The 18,632-nt window shown below is 54.2% G+C and overlaps 1 protein-coding gene across 16 annotated transcripts in view; it reads right to left on the reverse strand.

Annotated features, from left to right (window-relative positions):
* The window catches only part of DLGAP2 (DLG associated protein 2), a 699,343-nt gene that overhangs the window by 114,457 nt on the left and 566,254 nt on the right, over nucleotides 1-18,632 (reverse strand). For all 16 annotated transcript variants that reach the window (XM_072812931.1, XM_072812943.1, XM_072812932.1 and 13 more), the window contains one exon: nucleotides 214-1,283. In XM_072812931.1, coding sequence (XP_072669032.1) covers nucleotides 214-1,283 — 1,070 coding nt within the window. The remainder of the gene's footprint in view (nucleotides 1-213; nucleotides 1,284-18,632) is intronic.

Here is an 18,632-nt window from a genome sequence, read left to right on the forward strand (position 1 = left end):
GAGCCTCCCCTCCCCGGTATGTCCGAGCGGTCCCCCGGGCTGCGGCCGCCCCCGGCCCCGTGGCTGCGGCCCCAGCCCCCAGCCCCTCCGAGAACGGCCGTGGCAGGGCCGTGGGTGACAGCGGGAGCAGGGGGTGCTCAGAGGCCCTCGGGGGGCCAGACAGCGTGTGGCCAGCCCCGTGGGGAAGTGGCAGCCCAGCCTGAGACCGCTTACCTGCAGGTAGTGGCACGGCCTCAAGGACGGCTTGACCTCCTGGCGGACCAGCGGCTTGTCTAAGTTGAGGGAGCTCTTGCGGTAGGCCTCCTTCGCCTGGCTCACGGTGAGCGTGGACCAGGAGCTCCGCTTCATGTACTTGGTGTCAGGCGTCATGGTCAAGCCCTCGCAGGCCGAGCACTTGACGTCACTATTGCTCTTGGACGTCTTCAGGGACAGATCCCCGAAGGGGCCCGGGAGCACCTCAGGGTAGCAGTGGGAGACGTGGTCCACGTGGTGCCTGTTGGCCACGCTGGACGTGCGGCAGGTGCTGTCACTGTCCAGGTTGTCGTCGGAGCTCCACCAGCTGCTCGTGCCCGCTCTGTGCTTGCTCTCTGGCTTCCGCTCCTTGCTTTTACTCCGTTTGCCGTGTTTAGAGTGGTGGCCGTGGTGGTGGTCCTCCACCCGACCGTCGCCCTTGGTCCCATTGACGTTGCTCTTGGAAGAGCCCTCCAGGGAGTGGGACTTGGTGAAGAGTTTTTGGACGGAGTGGACGAGGTGCCGTATCCTGCCTGGGCTCTCGCTGCGCTGCTCGGCGGCCGTGGAGGTCCTCTGGTACTGCAGCGTGTGGAACCCGTCCCGGTGCAGGGGTAGCTGCTTCTCAAACTGGTCCAGGAGGTTGGCTGGGATGCGGTTGACCCGGGTGCTGGCATGAGACACGGCGCAGTCGTCTCTCGTGTCGTAGTGGGAGCTGTAGTGCATCCTGGGGAAGGTGCTACTGGACATGTGGTCACCCAGCACCACGGGCATCATCATGCACTCGGAGTGGACGGAGCTCCCGGGGGAGCAGCGGTGGTGGTCCATGGGGCAGCTCTCCACAGGGCTGAGCAGGTAGGGCTGCCTCGCCTCCTGCCCATGATGCAGGTGCTCGTGCGCGTGCTCGCAGTCTTCCGGGGCCGCCAAGCCGCAGGTGTGACCCGAACACAGCTGCGCCTGCGCCCGGCCCCCGGGCAACCCCTTCATGTTCCTAGGAGCGGGGGAGTATCTGCCTTCGCTGATGTGCTGCGTCGGGGACCATGAGTACTGCTGGTCTGTTGAGAGAGCACAGAACGCCACGTGAGCTGCGTGCAGATGCCAACCAGACCCCATTTCTGCGGACGCCCCACGCGGGAATATTTAATCAGCAGTCAGGGTCGTTTCCGGGCACAGGGACCCAGTAATCATCATACCTACAAATACGCCCCACACGACGGCTCACAGTATGAGGCCGTTAGGAAGCGTGGACGGTGACACTCGCACACGTTGCTCTTCGACTATAAATACCTGATGTCCAGCAGATTCATCACCGCTGGACGGCAAGTCTCCGTGGTATAGGACTGACACGGAATTTGGGGGGAACGACTTACAATTCAGTCGGGTTAGAGTATCGCGGTTCGGCGTAAGGAGCTTACAGAGGAACATCTCCGGTGCACGGAGCAAGGTCCCTCCGTAAGCTGACGGGCTACAAGGGAGGCATTAGGGCATTAACACGGGGGTCTGCCGCCACCCCCGTGCCCGCCACGCAGGGGTGAGAAGATGTGGTTTCCCGAGGCCACCCTCTGTGTCAAAACCAGGACAAAACCAGGGTGTCCTGACCTTTCGTTACCAATACTTGGTTTTGAACTGTAAGAAACACGGGTTCGATTACATGAGGTGCACGACCGTGTCGCTCTCGCCCGGGCGCCGGGGATCCTGTTAGGGAGGCGGCTGAGTGTGACACCCAGACACGGGCTCACAACGGCGCGGGCCCCAGTCCTGCCCGCACGTGCCATGTGACTCCAGGAGCGGTCGGACAGGCCAGCCACACTCCTCGAGCTCCTGTTTGCTCCGCATGTGCCAGGGGGAGACCAGACCCCGGCAAAGCCACCCGCAGGGCTCCAGGGGGTCACACCTGCAGGTCTTCCTCACTGTCTGTGCTGCTATTAGGCACCTGTCATCCCTTTACACGGTCTTGGGTCAGCATTTGCCAAGTTCTCGGTTTATTAAACCCAAGTGATTGGACTCCAGGATTCCTTACAGAAGCCTCCGGCTTCACCCCTACGTCCTGCTGACCTCATGTTTCTAGTTCAGACCCAGTTCAGAGCTTGCTTCTCAAGGTCGCCAAACAGATGCGGGGGACAGAGACTCCATTCCAGTACGACACACGCGTGTGCGTATCTGGTATGTAACGTATGTGTCACACAGATGGGAGATAGAGATTCTGAGACTCTATATAGTAACACGCATATATATGTATGACGAGTGCATACGTGTATAACGTGTGTGGTACGTGGATGATATGCATACGACCTGCACGGGAAATACAAGCCCTGCTGTTGATAATATGCATAAACAATGAGTCTGCCCTATAAAACGTGTGTACAGTGTACACGCTACGTGATGTATGCAAGAGATACAGACTCTGCTACAGTATTTAATACGCCCGTGTAGCATGCGTGTGAGATGCACATGCCCACATGTGATATACACTGATAGCATATAATGTGCACATTATCTAGGCAGGAAATGTAGACGCTGATATAGACGACGTGTCTGTCGTTGGGGAGGTGTGTGATGTGCAGGTAACACCTGCAGGAAGCACAGCCTCTCCCGCAGTGGTGAGGTGCCTCTGGAGCACGTATAGATAATGCATAGGTCCCTGTGATGTGCACATACACTGATAATATGCTTATAATATACGCAGAACACAGACGTGGAAGCTGACTCCCATAGGAAACAGGTAGGACCATGACAATGAGCACCCCGGAAAGAGCCCAGAGAGGTCTCAGGGCCCCGGCACCCTCGTCTGGCTGGAAGTGCACAGACCATACTCTGTTCTTGGAGAATGGAGGCCAGCTCGCTCCCCGCTGCACCGGGGCTGCGTCCCTCTCCAGAGTCCACACCACCTTCCCACAAGGACCCCTGAGTCTGCTGAGTCAGGACACTGGACCCTGGGTGGCCAAGCACCCTCTCCTCACTGTCCTGGAAGGGCTGGCAGGTGCTGGGGAGCACTGAGGCAGACCTGCTGGCGCTGCGCCTGGCTATGCCCTCCTAGGCCCTGCACTTGCTCCCACCTACTCTGCCCACGCCCCTGCATTCCAGACCCCTGCCCTGGCTCAGACCCTGTGTCTGCGCCTACGTCAGCTGTCATAGCCACAGCAGCCACATTCCTCCCCACCTTCCCGCTTCCTGCACACACACCGCAGCCAGGTCCTCCCTGCTCCGAGGCCCGCCAGCTTACTGCTGAGCCCCCATCCCTCAGCCTGTGTCCACGGCTGTCCCCGGGAAGGCTAGCTCGGTGATGACTGCGTGCCAGCCTGGAGCACACGTGGGAAACCACGTGCTGACAGTGGGCCGGCCAGGCCCTGCCTCCAGCCCGTTTCACACATCCCCTGAAGCATGCTGCTTTAACCAAGTGGAACCACCCCTCTTTCCAATAATTGCTCTGTGGCTCCTTCCCAGGCGACATTTGCTCAGCAAGACCCCACTGTGCATGGGCCCCCTGGCTGGGGTTCCAGGCAGGCTGCAGGGGAGACTTCCACGAGGCCTGTGTGTGGCACCTGCTCCTGTGCTGGCCCGCACCCCCCCCCACCCCCGACTACTGGCTCCCTCCCCCCGTTCAGGCCTGTTCACCGGCGCCACCCACCTGCCTTCCATCGCCAGGAGCGCTTCTTGCTCTTCACTAACATCTCGGCACCTGAGGGGTGCCACCTGGGGGGTGGGGTCAGGGACAGCCCGACCTCAGAGAGCCACCCACCCTGGCCGCCCACACCGGACTCCAAATGCACACCCGGGCTATTGTGGGAAGCAGGAAGGAAACCTAAGAGATCCCAGATTATTTCTGACCAACCCCCTTGCTGATCCACGTGAGGAAACATCATCTCCTGCCAAACGTCTGCCAAATGACCAGCCCATGACATGGGTTCAAAAGGCCCCCATTGCAGGCTCCGGGCGGCCACCTGTTTAGGCCATCGCACGTGTGGATGTGTCCTACAATCTCACGGATCCCTCAGGTGTTAGGAGCAAGGCTTACCCACCCCCCCGGGACCAAGGCACGCCGAGCGCGGGTGGCAGCGTCTCCTACGAAGGGCCTCAAGAGACACCTTCTGCATGTCCTCACGATGAACCGCCTCCACTGCGGGGGCCCCTCGTCTCCAAAGCGAGCCTGACTTGGCCAGTGCGAGCGGCTCCACTGTCTCGCGGGAGTGGCTACCCCATGAGAGCTCCGCGGTGCCTTCCTTTCTCCTCAGCGAATTATGACTGGAGCACTTTAATGTATTAGGAGGGGATATTTTAGATTATATTATATTTTAATATAATTAAAAGCAAGTTTTCAAAGGAAATTCAATATTCAGCTGATAAATAGCAAAACTATGTGCAGTAATCTAGACTTTACAGCAGCATAAAGTTGTCATCCTATTATCTTTTGCTTTATTTTTCCATTAACATGTAATTTAATACAATTCTAATCTTCCTCCATATTAAAAAGCGAGGCCATTATTGCTCTACTCATGTATCCTATTTCTGCCTAATGTTTAGCCTAGAAGCTACATTATGAATGTGGCTACATAAAAGAACAGTACAAAAGATAAAAGTCTAGCTGAAATGAATTAAATTTGATTATGCAACGTGTCAGGAGCACAGTCTCATTTCTACCCCACGGGACTGAGTGCCCTGCATGGAAACTGATCCACGGTCTCTGAAAAATAATATCATGAATAACAACAAACAAGAAAATAAGGGACTGTAAATAATGGCAATTCTAAAATGTATAATAGGGACTTGGACTGCAGGGTCATTTTTTTAAGTCTACAGAAAAGAGAACAAATACTCAGGGGCTTGCAGTTTCCATGGAAAGCATCTTAGCGCCCTAATTTCCACTACTCACTACACCGTTTTTGTTTTCAAGGGAAATAGCACTAATCCTCATTATCCACTAACTGTCTCCCCAAATTCAAACTAGAATGCAAAGGTATGTTTCACTCTTGGATTTCAGGAGACTGTTGGCAGCCTCAGTCTTACAAGTATGTTTTGAGGGTAGGCATGAAAACTTCAGAACTATGCTAACATGTCTGGAGCAGCCTGTGTGTGCAGGTGCTGTGCGCGGGGAGGTGGTGCTGGTCCGCACGCTGCCGGGGACGCCCAGGCTGGAAGGGCATGGGGAAGGTCACCGAGGTCGTACACGCGCACAGACCCGCACATGCACGCACGCAGCCTCAGAGCTGCAGACCCAAGTACACAGGTCCGACCATCTGCTGCCGACACCAGCTGCTGCCCCTGGGGGACGAGGGGGTGTGGGGCCCCATGGGCTCTTTCTCATTAAACGTCACTGGTGCTTGCACACCAAGCCCTCGCCTGAGCCAACCAGGTGGGCACACGCTGTGGCAACGGCTTAGGCCCCAGTTCTTGGGAAGGTGTGGAATTGCACCTGCACCCTGGCACAGGAGGGAGAGATGGTGTAGGCACAGGTGCCATGTCCTCACCCCTGCAGCAGGCACCCTGAGGTCCTGCCCCAATGAGGACACTAGCGGTGTCTCCCTCAGCCAGAAGCTCATCTACCCCAGGTTAACCCCGTCTGCACTTTCTTTTTTAAATTTTAAATTTTTAAAATTTATTTTAGTTTTTGAACATCCTTGTTTTACTTTTTCTAAAAACATGTTTAAAATAGGGGCACCTGAGTGGCTCAGCTGGTTAAGCATCTGCCTTCGGCTCAGGTCATGATCTCAGGGTCCTGGGATCGAGCTCCAGGTCAGGCTTCCTGCTCAGGGGAAGTCTGCTTCTCCCTCTGCATCTCATCCTGCTCATGTTCTCTCTTTCATTCTCTCAAATAAATAAATAAATAAATAAAATCTTTAAAAGAATAAATTTATTTAAAATCAATTATTTAACATACAATGTATTGGGCAGCCCAGGTGGCTCAGCGGTTTAGTGCCGCCTTCAGCCCAGGGTGTGATCCTGGAGACCCGGGATCGAGTCCCACGTCAGGGTCCCTGCATGGAGCCTGCTTCTCCCTCTGCCTGTGTCTCTGCCTCCCTCTCTCTCTCCCTCTCTCTCTCTCTGTCTCTCATGAATAAATAAATAAAATCTTAAAAAAAAAACCCTCCAAAAAAAAAAACATACAATGTATTATTAGTGTCAGGGGCAGAGGTCAATGATCCATCAGTTGCATGTAACACCCCATGCTAATCCCGTCACGACCCCTCCTTCATGCCCGTCCCCCAGTGACCCCCTCTCCCCACCCCTCCCCTCCAGCGACCCTCAGTTTGTTCCCTAGAGCTCAGCATCTTTCATGGTTGGTCTCCCTCTCTTACTTCATCTTATCTTATTCTGCACTTTCATCTGAGTATCTGCCCAGTGGGGCAGATCCTTCACGTCCTTGTCATTGCCCTGTGGTCCACCTTAAAAAGAAAATCCTCACTAAAGGTAGAAGCTAAAAGTAAAAAGCAAACTAGACAAGGCAACACCTAACAGCACAGAATTCACAAGTGGGCTGTGGAGCTGCCTCCTGGAAAAGATGCATTCTGCTATGCTGTGTCTTCCCCACCCTGGTCAAACCCCAAGGGTTCTTCTGCCCCATGGGGCATCAGGGGAGCCCCTGCTCTGTCCCTGGAGTTGCCGTGGTTCCTTTCTCTGCTGCCTTTATCCATCGCACACCCACCCAGACCCCGACCTGCCCTTCCTGCTACCCCTGAGGGGCACCTGTTTAGCCTCTGGCTCTTCTAAGCCCTCATGTGCATCGTCCCATCTGCATCCTGTTGGGACCTCACAACACATGCATAGTCCAGTGAATGTGATGAGAAGTAGCCATGTGAACCTCTTCCTGTATTTACTGGTGAAGCTGTGACAGGTGTGCCCCATCATGGGTCACCCCATCTGATGCCCCATCCACAAAAAGTTTCCTCAAAAATTTAACAAAAGGCTACAAGATATGTATGCTGACCACCACGAAACATGATGGGAGGAGTCGGTGATGCTCTGGACAAAGAGACGGGTGCCCCTTATTCATGGACTGAGGACTTAGTGTGGTTAGGGGAGAAACACTCCCTAAATTGCTCTGCAGACTCCACACAACCCCTATCAAGTCACGCTGGCTGCTTTGTAGAAATTAAAAGCTGATCATAACATGTATACAGATAAAAAAATAAAACGAAGTGTGTAGCTAGAGGTGGAAGGAGACGGTGAAGCTTAGAGCAGACATAAATGACAATGATGAAGGGAATCAATGGAAGCAAAAGTTGGTTCTTTGAAAAGATCAGTAGGGATGCCTGGGTGGCTCAGAGGTTGGGCGTCTGCCTTCGGCTCAGGGCGTGATCCTGGAGACCTGGGGTGGAGTTCTGCATCAGGTTCCCTGCAGGGAGCCTGCTTCTCCCTCTGCCTGTGTCTCTGCCTCTCTCTGTGTGTCTCTCATGAATAAATAAATAAAATCTTGAAAAAAAAAAAAAAAGAAAAGATCAATAAAATTGGCAAACCTCTGACTGGACCAAAAAGAAAAAAAAAAAGAACATTCAAATGACTACAATCAGAAATAAAAGTGGGGGAATCACCACTGAGGACATACCATAAAAAGAATTATGATACTATGACAACTGTAGACAAGATAAAATGGAGGAATTCATGGAAACAAAAAATTATTTCCAGAAGAAACAGAAAATCTGATCAGACCAATAACAATAAGGAGGCTGAATCAGGAATCAAAAACTTCCCAACATAGAAAAGCCCAGGACCAGATGGCTTCACAGGTGAGTTCTGACAGACATTTAAAGAAAAATGAATGCCAATCCTTCTCAAACTCCTCCAAAAGTTGAAGATGTGCGAACACTTCCTTGCTCATTACTATGACGCCAGCATAACCTGATACAGAAGCCAGATAAAGACATTATGAGAAAAGAAAATTATAGACCGATACCCTTTATAAATATGGGTGCAAAAATCCTCAACAAAATACCAGCGAACCTAATCCAGTAGTATATTACAAGAATTATACACCATGGCCAAGTGGGATTAATCCTGGGAATGCAAAGATGGTTCAACATATAAAAATTAATATATCTCAACAGACTAAAAGGACAAAGGGCAAAAACATATGACCAACTCAGAGGATGCAGAAAAGGCATTTGACAAATCAAATAGAGGGGATCCTTGGTGGCTCGGCAGTTTAGCGCTGCCTTTGGCGCAGGGCGTGATCCTGGAGACCTGGTGTCGAGTCCCACGTCGGGCTCCCTGCATGGAGCCTGCTTCTCCCTCTGCCTGTGTCTCTGCCTCTCTCTCTCATGAATAAATAAATAAAATCTTTAAAAAAAACTCAAATAGCCTTTCATGATAAGAACAGTCAGAAAACTGGGAATACAAGGGAATTTCTTCAGCATAATAAAAGCATTTATAAAACACTCACACACACACTCACACACACACACACAAAACCCAGCTACCATCACACTCAGTGGTGAAAGACTGAAAGCCTTCCCTCTGAGCACAGCACAAGACAAGGTTGCCTACTTTTGCTGGGGCTCTTTAACACTTACCCGCAAGTTCTAACCAGAGCAATTCGATAAGAAAAAGAAATAAAGTACATTCAAATTAGAAAAGAAGTATCTAACTCTATTTTCATTTTTAAAAAGATTTTATTTATTCATTCATGACAGAGAGAGAGGCAGAGACACAGGCAGAGGGAGAAGCAGGCTCCATGCAGGGAGTCCGACGTGGGACTCGATCCCGGGTCTCCAGGATCAGACCCTGGGCCAAAGGCGGCACTAAACTGCTGAGCCACTGGGGCTGCCCTATCTCTATTTTCAAATGGCACATTCCTATATAGAGAAAATCCAAGGGAATGCACAAGACTATTTGAGCTAACAAACAAATTCAGGAAAGTTGCAGGTTACAACTCATCAATTGTGTCTCTATATCTCAGCAAAGCACAACCAAAAAATGAACTAGGAAAAGCAATTCTATTTACAATAATATCTAAAGGAAAACATGAGCAGGATTATTTTTAACAGAGAAAGTGAAAGATTTTTACCCCTGAAAACTAGAAAACACTGTGAAAGAAATTAAAGATGTAGATAAATGGAAAGAGATCCTATGCTCATGGACAGATGACTTATTATTTTTAAGGTTTCAATATTACCCAAAGTTACCTCTAGACTCAGCGGGTGCCTATCAAAACTCCTTCTGCCTTTTCTGCAAAAGTGGAAAAAAACCAGTCCTCAAATTTGTATGGCAGTGCAATGAGTTCCCAATAGCGAAAACAATTTGCGAAAGAAGAACAAAGCTGGAAGATGCTAAAGTCCTGTTCCAAATCTTCATATAAAGCTTTAGTAATGACAACAGTGTGGCACTATCACCGAGATATGCCTACAGGCTGGTGGACTGGAGTTGGGGGTCTGACGTAAACTCATACATCAATGGCCAGTTCACTTCCGACAAGAGGGCCAATACCACGAAAGAACAGTGTCTTTTATAAATGGTACTGGGATAACCAGATATCCACGTGCAAAAAAAGGAAGTTGTACCCCTACCTTTGCTATATGCAAAGATGAACTCAAAGGATGCAAAGAGCTAAAAAGTAAGAGATACCAGTATAAAAGCATTTGAAGAGAACATGTGCATATTCCTTTGTTAATGTGAATTAGAAGTGGCTTTTAGGTACGCCATCAGGAGTACGGGGAAAAAGAGGTAAATGGATTACCTACAGTTAAAAACCATGCATTTAGGCATACCACCAAGAAAGTGAGAAAGCAACCCACAGAATGGGGAAAGTTTCTTGTAAATATGTATCTGATGAGGAAATTATATCTGGAATATATGAAGAACACTTACAACCCACTTGTTAAAGAGAAGAAAATAATCAGAATAAATATGGGCCAAGGAGGTGAACAGGCATTTCCCCAAAGAAGACACACAAATGGCCAATAAGTTTGTGAAAAGATGCTCCACATCTCCAGCCATCGGGGAAATGCAGCTGGACCCACAGTGAGACACGGCTTCCTACGCACCAGGACGTCTGTACCCAAGGCAGGTGTAACTGTGGATGCGTGTACGGGAAGGCGAGCCTCATGCACTACTGGGCCTGACGTGAAACGGTGCAGCTGCTTTGGAAAACAGTCTGGGAGATCCTCCCAAGATTAAACAGCTACCTCCGACCCAGGGATGCCACCCCGAGGTACACACCCAAGAGACACTGAAGCATACGTCCACCCGGAAACTGGGACACGCGTGTTCTTAGCAGCGTTATTCACAAGAGCCCCAACGCACAAGCAAGCCAATGTCTACAACAAAGGAGTGGACACACAGGAGGGCGTCACGTGCATTCAGTGCAATGTTACTGGAGAGCAAAAACCAAGGACCTGAACACGGCGCACTCGGCTGGACCTTCCAAACACTGGGGAGCGAGAGGAGCCAGTCACCCAGGACCCCACGTTCTATGACCCCATTTATGTGGAGGGGCCAGCGTAGGCAAAGCCTTGGGGTTAGACAGCAGGTGTCGACGGTCAGGGGCTAGGGGTCACCAGGGTCCCTGCCAAGGTGGGTGTAGTGCTGCGATGGGTGCATGCACCTGTCAATACGCTGAAAACCCCTGAACTGTACGTGCTGACCGGTGACTTGTATGGTTTGGGCATCACACCCCCATAAAGTTCATACAAATGCCTCGGCACCGATGCCGGAAGGAGATGGGAACAGAAACACAGACTTGAACATGTTCAAATGTTATTTAAAGAAATGTCCCTCGTGTGTTGTACAAAGCCAAAGGCCTATGTAGTACAACTTAGGGGAGCGGGGAGCTTGCTGGTTTGCTTCTCAACGTCTCCTGCCTCTGGCTCGACGTATGTGGTCGACACTGTCAGGCTCAGAGCGGACGTGGGGCTGAAGGCAGAGGTCCTGGGGACACTGGCATGTGTCATCCCTCGTCCCTCATCCTCCATTGTTGTTCGAGGTTCCTGGATGTGACGGTGTAATCAGATTTCTCTTCCGTGGGTCTGTCTTATGGGTTCTGTGACTCGCTGGCTGTACATTCTTACAAAATGAGCTACGTCAGTCCACGAATTAACGTCCAGCCGCCTGATAACGCCAGTTCATGTCGTGCAGCTGACGGTGACAGCGAGGGGGCTGCGGGGCAGGCGGGCAGGCGCCCACTGACATGACCCCACACCGCCCGGGAGCTCAGCACTCCCCACACACGGAGGCCCTGCCTTTGTCTACCCCAGAGGCAAAGGTCTCAACAGGTGGGCTCCACACCAGAGTCCCTGGGAGGCACCGCACAGGCCAACTCCTGGGCGCCGTCCAGACGCTGTGTCAGTTGTGGCTCGAGGTCCATGAGCACCTCGGGGGCCTCGGTTGTCCATTCGTCCTGGGGGCACCGCACTGCCCTCTCGGCCCTCCCCTGCCTCCGAGGGCCTCTGCTGCCAGGAGAGGCCCCTCCACTCCCCTGACATCCTACCTAGTGTCTGGCAGCCCAGTGAAGGCATCAGTGGGTTCAACGGGACAAAGGGGTGGGGGAGCTGCTCGTGGGTCCCGCCGGGCGTTGGGCGCTGCTCATGTCGTCCGGCAAGTCCGGGCGGGATGGCTCAGGTGTCCCCGCACCTGGCCGCCCTCTGAAGGGAAGCTCCGTGGAAAGTCCTCGCCACTTCCAACCTGTGAAGCACTGAGCCTCGTTTGCTTCAATCCGCTCTGCCGTCGGGCTTCCTGCTGTGTCTCTGTGCTTTTCTTCTTTAGAAGTTCTTTCAAAAACCTCTACTGCTATGAAATTATGGCCCCAGCAGTTGAAACCCACCACATTCGTGTGGTTCACGCCACTTTGAAAGGCAGGACTGTGTGATCCACAAACAGTTCCAAGTCCTCGTAGTTCTCACTCCTGAAGACACAGTGGGGGATGGAGGCGTGGACACCGACCTGGTTCCGTGGCTGCAGAGGCTCCTGGGTCCGCGGAGGGGTTGGGAGGCTGCTCTTCCCCAGCGGCAGCGGCCTGTGGGACACCACAGGGTCAGCACAGCCCTGTCCTGCTTCCTCCCCGAAGCGCACTCCCGGGTGACGGGTCTGCGTTCCCAGCCCGCCTGGAGCTGCCACTAAACCCCAAGCCCTGCCGCTCCCCACTCCACACACCACACGATGCACCTGCTGGGAGGCCCCGGGAGTGCAGGCAGTGAGACCACGAGGACGAGCGGACGGGCCACAGCCAGCCGGCAGTGACAGGTGCAGTGACAGGTGCCGAGGAGTCAGGCAGGTGGTGCTGGGGGAGGGGGGCCCACGATGCAGGTCGCAGGGGAGGGCTGGGCCGGGGCAGTCCTGGGCACACGCTGGGGTCCGCAGCCACGGGGAAGCCAGCCTCGTGGGAGGTGCAGCCGAGCCACTGTGGGGGAGGGGCTTCCACCTCTGGGCGAACGAGGCCTCGGGCAGAGAAGTGGCAGGAGAGCTGCAGGTTTGGGGATCCCTCACTAGGAGTCGGACGGCGGGGAAATCAGGAGGAGGCTTTGCAGGGATTCGCGGGGTGGTGGCTTCCACCACGTGTTGCTGAGGGGATGGTGAGAAGCTGTGCCCTGCTGACCCGGCCTCGCAGGGGAGCCCTCGCCTCCAGGGCACTGGGGGACACAGGCTGGGCAGCAGGACGAGGCTGCGTGAGGTCCCGGGGTCTGTGCTCATGGGAGGAGGAGGAGGCCCCACGGGAGGACGCATGCAGAGGGATGCGCTGCCCGCGGCGTCCACACTGGCCCCGGCACTGGGGGAGTGAGCAAGCGGTCAGTACCCGCAAGACCGGGTCCCGCGTCCACGATCCTTTACACATGGTCAGTCCGTGTGTGGCTCTCATTATCAGTGTCTTCCAGGAAAGGAGGACGAGGCCCGGAGAGGGCACACGGGATGGCCAAGGCCAAGCGGCCCAGAGCCGGACCGAGGCTCCCTGGGGCTCCTGGCTCGACTACTCCGTGTCCAAGTCCACAAATCTGCCCCTCAGGCCCTCCTGCCACCGCGTTGTAGGGTCTGCTTCTCTCAGGAGCTCTTGCCCCGTGGCTTGAACGCGTGTCCACGGGGCGGGGGTGGGGGGCAGAAGCCCAGCCCGACACCCAGCAGCCCACGCCCGTTATTCCTCAACGGCCAAGGGCCCGTCGGAATGTCTACTGTTTTAACTTCCGGAGGGTCCCTCCGGACACATATGCTGCTTGTTGCTAAAATGCACAGGAAATGCAGTGCGATTCCGCCCTGGGGCAGGTCGGAGAGCCAGCCGTCCGGCGCAGGAGGGATGAGCCAGGGACCGCGCTCCAGCACCCTGCTGCGGCGTGGGCTGAGCTTCCAGGTGGTCGGCTTCCCGATCCGAGCAGAACACAGCCAGCCCGGGCTGCCCTCAGAGGAGGAGACGAAACCGCCTCCGAGGGCTCAGGGGACCCGAGGGACGCCGAGGCGTGCACCCCCTCGCCCCGCGGGAGGAGTTCGGGTCGCGCCCCTCCCCGCTCAGGGCGCGCACCTGCCGGGCCTTGCATCCTCGGAGAGCCGAGCCGGCGCCCAGCGGGGCAGCAGTCAGCCCACGGGTCCAAAGGCAACTGAATACCTTCTGGTTCGTCTCCACCCCGCTCTGGTCGGGTTTGCGGGACTTGGTACGAGCGCAGAGGGACGCGAGCCGCGCCTGGCTGCCACGCGGGGGCTGCACGTGCGCCCCGGCTACCGAGCAGCATACTTGGGATGGAGTCGCAGGGGATGAAAGGAAGAGAGAACGGAGCTCAAGGGCGGGGAGGCCGACTGGCAGGAAAGACGGGGAGCGGGGAGCGGGCGGTGCATCCGACGGACAGCGAGGGAGCTCGGCCACTCCAGGAGTGGTGCCAGGCCTGGGGTGCTGGGCCCCCTACCTCCCCCCGTGGTGGGCGCCGCCCCACGAGCTGCAGCGGTTGAAGCCGCGCTGCCTGAGTCCCAACAGGGGCGAACCCTCCTCCCTCGCTGCGCGGCCCCCACTGCGCTGGTCTCTCCAGGCCGCGGCCCGGCCCCCCGAGAGCCCGCTATTCCCGAAGCCCCCGGCAATGGCGCTCCCCTCGCCCCTCCTGCCGTAGGTTCCTGAACTCTCCCGCGGAGACTGTCCACCGTCTACAGGCAGGAGAGAACCTCTTAGCCGTGCCTTTCCGATGACACTTCCTCCCTCCGCCCGCCCTCCATCCCTGCGCCCGAGAGCCACGCACTCAGCAAGGACGGCGCCCGTGCTCAGTGGCAGGTGGCGGGTGCCGGGGACAGCAAGCGTGGGCGGTCCTCGCTCTGAGGAAGCGCGGCCTGAGACACACGGTCCTCGAGGAGAAACGTGCCTGTGAGCGAATCAGGGTCCCTGAGTGCCTTCTGCGCAGCGGGTGTGTCTGGGGTGAAGGGGCTGGGGTGGGCGGGGGTGACTGAGGGAAGGCCCGCCCCGTGCGGACAGCGGCATCACTGATCTAGAGAGGTGACGCTCCCCGGTTCAACGGCTCCTGGGGGTTCCAGCCCCGACAGCTGGCTTCCCGCAGGCCCTCGGCTGCCCGGGCTGCTGGGGCCCCGCGGGCCCTCTCCTCGTCCCAGAGCCGACACTCACAAAAGGATGAATTCCTTCGAAAGATAAACGTGCTGAGGTGACCGTGTCGCAGCTGCTGCAACCAGGCAGGACAACCGTCTCCCTAGGCTCAGACACACGGAGGGCACATGTCTGGGCTGCAGGGAGCGGGAGCACGGCCATCCTCGCTGGCCGCCCTCGTGGTGCCCGTTGCGCCTGTCCACCTCCTCCCGGGGGATGCGCCACCTGCCAGCCACACGCCAACGGCAGTGGACGCCGAGCAGCGCGGGCACACGGACTGGCTGGGCTGCCCGCCACCTCTGGGCCTGGCGTGGGCGGGCGAGCGTTCTTGGAACTGAGTCCTCTCCAACACTGTCCCTGTCATGTTCCGGCGATAAAGACACCTCTTTGTACAATCACATCAAGGAATAGCGTATGACGCTTACTTTAAAAAAGAACAAAAACAGGGGATTCCCTGGGTGGCACAGCGGTTTGGCGCCTGCCTTTGGCCCAGGGCACGATCCTGGAGACCCGGGATCGAATCCCACGTCGGGCTCCCACGTCGGGCTCCCGGTGCATGGAGCCTGCTTCTCCCTCTGCCTGTGTCTCTGCCTCTGTCTCTCTCTCTGTGATTATCATGAATAAATAAAAAATTAAAAAAAAAAGAACAAAAACAAACCCAAATTCGCTAAAGTAAAACCAAATCCACGGCATGTTCTTCCAACCACACATACTTGGACAAGAGCTCCGGACGCTGTGCGTGCCCACCAGGCACACCTACCCAGCCACTGGTGACCCGGGCAGGTGCCACTACCCGCCCCACGAACCCTGTATCCCGGCTGTCCTTCGGGGGGCATGTAGGACGGCTTCTGGTCCACCCCGGGCCGAGGCCAAGTGAAGGCACTCCATGCGCACTGGTCACAGACGGAGTAAACGACATCCTCTTTCTTGGAGAATCTGAAATCCAGACATTCAGAGGCAGTGGGTGTGGGTGCAGCAGAGGGGGGACCCCTTGGCCAGCAAGCGGGGTGACCAGGTCCCAGGGGGACCTGCCCGGCAGTTCGCTACGGAGGCTACTGCCGTCCCTGGGAGGGTTTTCCGCTCCTGTGCCCCGGCCCTCCTCATGCACCATCCACTAAGCCGCCACTGAAGATGCTCGCAGCATCGTTCCCGCCCAGGGGAGAGGGCGTGAGAACAAGACCACGTGGGCACAGAAGCATGGAACCCGGTGGCCAATGTGGAAACTGAACTGCCTGAAAGGAAGACTGAATCCACTCAGATACCAATCTCCAGGAATATTTGGGATCTTGTGAACCTTCTATTTTGTCCCGCGGTGTAGCACGCACACCGTTGATCGCACACGACACAGCCCAGAACAGAACACCTGGGATTTAACTTGGCTCTTAGACCAGCAGCTCCAATAGGTTGATCCATAATTTGTAAGACACACAAGTAGCTTTTTTTTTTTTACTCCCAGGGACTCTACACGGAATATCAAAGTTCTAATTTAAAAGGAAAGCTGCATGTAGACGCCTTTGATGGTGAAAGTGAACGAAGCAGTTCTGAGATCCAGGCTCAGGTGTCCCAGTCTTTAGTGCTTTTCCAGAATTTTCATTATATTTTCGGTGAAGCATTTACTGTGAGCACATTTGCAACTTAATTGCACTTAATTACCAAATGACTTCTTATTTATGGGCCAAATAAACAGCTTCTAAACGGATCTTGAGTCTATCATTCACACACAATGGCTTCGGCAGCACAAAAGAAAATCACTATTAGTTGGAAACCTAATCCCATTACTCATGAAACCAAAGGCAGTTCTGGCACTTTCTGTCCTCTGACATTTGCCTTGTGAAATACATTGTTAGCTTCTCAAAAGCAGTTACGATTTCTTTCCCAAATCTCTTTTTTCCTAAATTTCCTTTGATGCAAATCAGAGAGGCTCCATGATTTAAATCAGTTCATCTTTCTCTTGTCCTTTCTATAGGTTTAGATGATTATCTCTAGTTCCCTTTGACAACAAATTATAACCTGTCAGAAACATCTGTTGCCAATTCCCAAATACATGTATCAGAATTTGGTAAAAGAATGTTGATTTTAAAATATTTTATTTTTTGAGAATTATTTCATAAGCAAACATAGTTTTAAAATAGAAACTCACAGGGAGAGGGAGGGGCAAGATGACGGAGGAGTAGGGTCCCCAAGTCACCTGTCCCCCCCAAATTACCTAGAAAACTTTCAACTCATCCTGAAAATCTACGAATTCGGCCTGAGATTTAAAAAGAGAACAGCTGGAAGGCTACAGTGAGAAGAGTTCAGCTTCTATCAAGGTAGGACAACGGGGGAAAAAGAAATAAAGACACAAAAGGCCTCCAGGGGCCTGGGCGAGCGTTCCCAGGACAGGAGAGCCCCGTCCCGGAGAGCAGGAGCTGCACCAACCTTCCCGGGCGGAAAGGGGCTCGCAGGGAGTTGGAGCAGGACCCAGGAGGGCGGGGATGCCCTCGGGCTCCCGGGGACACTAACAGACACCTGCGCCCCGGGGGAGTGCGCCGAGCTCCCTAAGGGCTGCAGCGCGCACGGCGGGACCCGGAGCAGCTCGGGGGGCTCGGGGGCAGCTCTGCGGAGGGGGCTGCGGGGCGGGAGCGCGAATCCAACAGCGCAGACCCGGAGCACAGGGCGCCGGGACACAGCCCAGGATCCGGCCTCCCCCGGCACAGGCAGAGCCGGGAGGGCCCAGGACAGCAAGGACGCTCCTGCCCCAGCTGAGCAGATCAGCGGCCCCGCCCAGAGCCTCCAGGCCCTGCATATGGAGAGCTCTGTGGTTACTGCGGGAGCTGACTCCAGGGCTGCAGAGCTGGCCCCGCCACTGGGGCTGTTTCTCCTGCGGCCTCATGGGGGGTGAACAACCCCCATGAGCCCTGCACCAGGCCGGGGGCAGAGCAGCTCCCTCAAGTGCTAACACCTGAAAATCAGCACAACAGGCCCCTCCCCCAGAAGACCAGGTGGACGGACAAGTTCCAGGGGAAGTCAAGGGACTTAAAGTATACAGAGTCAGAAGATACTCCCCCGTGTTTTTTTTTTCTTTTTGATTTCTGTTTGCTTCCCCCACCCTTTTTTCCCTTTCATTCTTTTTTCTTTCTCTTTCTCTTTTTCTTCTCTTTTTTTCTTTTTTCTTCCTTTTTTCTTTTTCTCTTTTCTTTCCTTCTTTCTCTTTTTCTCCTTTTCCCAATACAATTTGTTTTTTGCCATTCTGCACTGAGCAAAATGACTAGAAGGAAAACCTCACCTCAAAAGAAAGAATCAGAAACAGTCCTCTCTCCCATACAGTTACAAAATCTGGATTACAATTCAATGTCAGAAAGCCAATTCAGAAGCACTACCATACAGCTACTGGGGGCTCTAGAAAAAAGCATAAAGGACTCAAGAGACTTCATGACTCCAGAATTTAGATCCAAACAGGCAGAAATTAAAAATAAATTGAATGAGATGCAATCCAAACTAGAAGTCCTAACGACGAGGGTTAACGAGGTGGAAGAACGAGTGAGTGACATAGAAGACAAGTTGATGGCAATGAGGGAAACTGAGGAAAAAAAGAGACAGACAAAAGACCATGAGGTTAGATTAAGGGAAATAAATGACAGCCTGAGGAAGAAAAACCTACGTTTAATTGGGGTTCCCAAGGGTGCCGAAAGGGACAGAGGGCCAGAATATGTATTTGAACAAATCATAGCTGAAAACTTTCCTAATCTGGGAAGGGAAACAGGCATTCAGATCCAGGAAATAGAGAGATCCCCACCTAAAATCAATAAAAACCGTTCAACACCTCGACATCTAATAGTGAAGCTTGCAAATTCCAAAGATAAAGAGAAGATCCTTAAAGCAGCAAGAGACAAGAAATCCCTGACCTTTATGGAGAGGAGCATTAGGGTAACAG

Source organism: Canis lupus, chromosome 36 (genome assembly GCF_048164855.1).
Source record: "Canis lupus baileyi chromosome 36, mCanLup2.hap1, whole genome shotgun sequence".
Classification (NCBI taxonomy): Eukaryota; Metazoa; Chordata; class Mammalia; order Carnivora; family Canidae; genus Canis; species Canis lupus.